This window comes from Carlito syrichta, unplaced genomic scaffold, assembly GCF_000164805.1.
Source record: "Carlito syrichta isolate Samal-C Ts95f unplaced genomic scaffold, Tarsius_syrichta-2.0.1 Scaffold278332, whole genome shotgun sequence".
NCBI classification, from domain to species: Eukaryota; Metazoa; Chordata; class Mammalia; order Primates; family Tarsiidae; genus Carlito; species Carlito syrichta.
In genome coordinates, this window is record NW_007222428.1 from 1 (window position 1) to 3,452 (window position 3,452).

A 3,452-nucleotide genomic window follows, 5' to 3' on the forward strand; every position below is an offset into this window, starting at 1 on the left:
CAGGTATGAATGTCTTATCGTTTCCTCTGAGGTTTACAACTCTTTCCTCAGTCTCAGTCACTGTCTCGTTGTATCACTTCCCTCTAGAGTGCAGCCCACTTATTCTCCCCTACACCTCCCCCCTCTTTCCTCTGTGATGACATCACCCTGGGGAACAGAAGCTGAGAGAAACTCCTCACTCTCCGCCAGCTTCAGTTTCCTTATAGGAGCCATGACATCATCTCTACCCTGGAAATTCCGTTCACCCTCTTGTGCCACCATGGTTGTCCCTGGCCTCAGAGTCCCTATAAAGAGAGGTTTCCAACTCAGTCTCAGCACAGGACACAGTTGGGTTCTGAAGCTTCTGATTGCTATAGCCTCAGCTCTTGGAAAACTTCTCCTCCACCAAGACCATGAAGTGTGTGGCTGTTGTCTCTCTCCTCATTCTAGTGGCCACCTTCTGCTCGCCGGCACTCTCAGCACCAAGTAAGTCTACTCTTTCAGCTGCTGCTTCTGGAGTTAAGTATAGACAGAGTTCACTTTTCTGGTTGGGGCTGGTCCAACAGTGGGATCTGTGGATGAGATAAAAAGGAGCTGGGAAGATTTTCAAGTACTCTGCTGTTAACTGTAGGGTCTAGTAGACATACAACAACATTAAAGTTTTTGTTTTATTGAGAATTAGCAACCAGTAGAGAAAAAAGGATAGACTAGAAGTCAGGCTATAGAATTGGCCTTTTTGTGCCTTTGTTTCCCCATCTGTAATATGAAGGTAGTGAGACATGTTCTGAGACTCAATCCAGTTCCCACATTCTAGAATTCTTGTTCTTCTCTGAGGATCCTGTATTCAGAGTAAGACTCCCACTGAGGGTTGGTGGAAATGGATCCAAGGGGTCATGTGTGGAACTCTGGTAGCTCCATAGGGATGCTCAATGAATATCTATAACTAAAAGGCAAAATGAACAGTAGAGCTTTGATCTCATCCTGGTCTTTTCTTCCAGTGGGCTCAGACCCTCCTACCGCCTGCTGTTTCTCTTACACCCTGCGGAAGCTTCCTCGCAACTTTGTGGTAGATTACTTCGAGACCAGCAGCCTCTGCTCCCAGCCAGCCGTGGTGTGAGTATCAACCCTGGACTGCTCTGGGAGGCAAGAGTGAGGGCAGGATTTAAAAGGGGGCCAACTTGGGGTAGGGGGTAATCAAACAGCGAAGAGGCAATTCTCAGGGCTAAAGCCCTCCCAGAGAGCAGTGAGAACACAGGTCATGAAGTCACTTTCAAGTGCTGAGGTGGTTGAGTGGGAGCCAAAGGAGGGGAAGTGGGTACTGGAAAGGAAGTTACCCGGAGGCAAGGAAACCAGGAAAACCTAAAAAGGTCACATGAGACATTAGCTGATTTTCTAAACCATGCTAGAAAGAACATATGAAAGTCATTGCTAGGGGCTATAGGGAATGGGGAGATCTATTCATGTTGATTCAATACCGAGTGGTCTCTAATCTGGGGTTCCAACCCCTGGGACCACAGCTAAATCCAGTGGGTGTAAGTTGCAGGGACTCTGGTTCCAGCACTGCCCTAGAATGGATCCCACTGCCCCACATGGACCACAGTCAAGAAGAGGACGATGCCTACCACAGACAAGGGATAGTGCCAGATGACTTCAAAAGTCCTAAGGGATTCTAATCTGTCCATTCCTTGTTCTACAGATTCCAAACCAAAAAGGGCAAACAAGTCTGCGCCAACCCCAGTGAGCCCTGGGTCCAGGAATACGTGTATGACTTGGAACTGAACTGAGCTCTAGGCTCTGGCCAAGAAGTCTTCAGAGAGGGTCACTTAAGCCCTGATTCTTCTCAGTGAGACACGTCTTCTCTAACCTCACCACTCCTCCCCATAGTTCCTGTCCCTTATCTTAATTTAATCTTTATCATGTGCTGTGTTATTGTATTTTGTGTTATTTCCATTATTTATGTTTGTTTTGCCAAAGGATACGTGTCCCCCATGGGGATGGTCCACCATCAATGCTGTTACAGATACATGGATAATGCAGTTGACTTTGTGTGTTTTCATAATAAAACTTGTTTAAAAATGTAGACAGTTTCTTTGTGATTTTAATTTGATTTGGGGTGAAAGGAATTACCTAGTACTTTTAAGAGGGATAGATTATAGTTTCTAAAAGCAGTAAGTATAAACAATTCTGGGTCCTTAGTATGTACTGTGGACTAAACACTCTCAATACATGATCTCATATGATACTTTTAACAAGGATTTAACACCCTTATGAAATAGAGTTATTGCCTCCAACTTCACAGATAAGGAAACAAAGGTACAGAGAGGTGAAGTGATTTGCTGAGGCTTGTAGGTCTGCTTGAAGAGCATCATGAAAGACTGATCCAAGAGGATAACTGTGATACTGAAGTTTGGCATTTCAACATCTTTGGAGAAGTTATAACTTGGGGTAACAGCACAGTATAGAGGGAAGAGAAAGTAATTCAGGGTCAGAAAATTGATTTCATCATCTTTTTTATCAACATAACATTAGGAAAGTCATCTTGCCTTACTGGACCTCAGTTTTTATACTTGTAAAATGGGGAAAATATTAACCACTTTGAAGGAACTCTTATTAGGTGTTGTGTAAAGCACTCATAGGGATCCATACCCCTGGAAGCTTCTCTCCTTCCCTCTCTGAGCCTCAACTTTTTCACTTAAAATGGGCATAGTATCTATCAGGATTGTCACGAGGATCAGATGAGTTTGTTAATGGATCAACACTCTAAAGCCCAAAGGTAAAGTGTTCTCATGAGGACAGAAGGATAAATGTCTGATTTGCTTTGAAAGTATTACAGGAGTAACCTAAAGCCATGATGACTTAAATCTCCAAACAGAACTTCCTATTACATGGGTCGGAAATAGAATTACATGCACAATAAAGCCCAATCCATGGGACACAGGTTTATAGTCTACTAAAGCTAGGAGGAGCCTTTAGAATATCTGATCCTGGTATTGGCAGTAGCGGGACACAGCCGGGGGCGGGGGGCTCATAACATCAAATAAGGGTACCCACATGTTACCTGTATGATGACTATGTATGTACCTAACCCTCATTTGTACCCCACATTTTTAAAATAAAATTATTTTTTTTTAAAAAGAACATCTGGTTCAAGTCTCTCATTTGATGGAAACTTGCCAAAAGCCGCTCAGCAAGTGTGTGGCAGAGCAGAACTCTGGCCCGTGCCAACTCTCATGCTAGTGTCCTTTTCCTGTGTACCTGCCCTAGTGACAAACCTGTGTGGTCCCCAAAAGGGAGACCCATTGAGTGGGAAGGATAAGGTAAAGGTTACCTTAAAAGTTATGGGAGTGTTCTTAGTCCTAAGCAAAAGCAGAATTGAGGCCCTGTGCTTCTTTGGGGCCAGTAGATAAAATTCCCTTCTTTGTCCTGCCCTTAGCTACCCCGATCAGTCCAGAGCCCTGGCGGAAACCCCCTTC

General features: G+C 44.3%; 1 protein-coding gene across 2 annotated transcripts; it reads left to right on the top strand.

Annotated features, from left to right (window-relative positions):
• The first annotated feature begins 225 nt into the window (after positions 1–225).
• LOC103254389 (C-C motif chemokine 4) lies at positions 226–1,995 on the top strand. 2 transcript variants are annotated; one of them, XM_008052481.1, is made up of 3 exons: positions 226–465; positions 978–1,092; positions 1,676–1,995. In XM_008052481.1, exons 1-3 carry the CDS (start codon positions 393–395, stop codon positions 1,761–1,763), a joined length of 276 nt encoding a protein of 91 aa, XP_008050672.1. In that variant the 5' UTR covers positions 226–392; the 3' UTR covers positions 1,764–1,995. The 2 variants fall into 2 exon arrangements, with proteins under 2 accessions (XP_008050672.1, XP_008050673.1); XM_008052482.1 differs by lacking the exon at positions 1,676–1,995 and adding an exon at positions 1,549–1,627.
• The last annotated feature ends 1,457 nt before the right edge of the window (positions 1,996–3,452 follow it).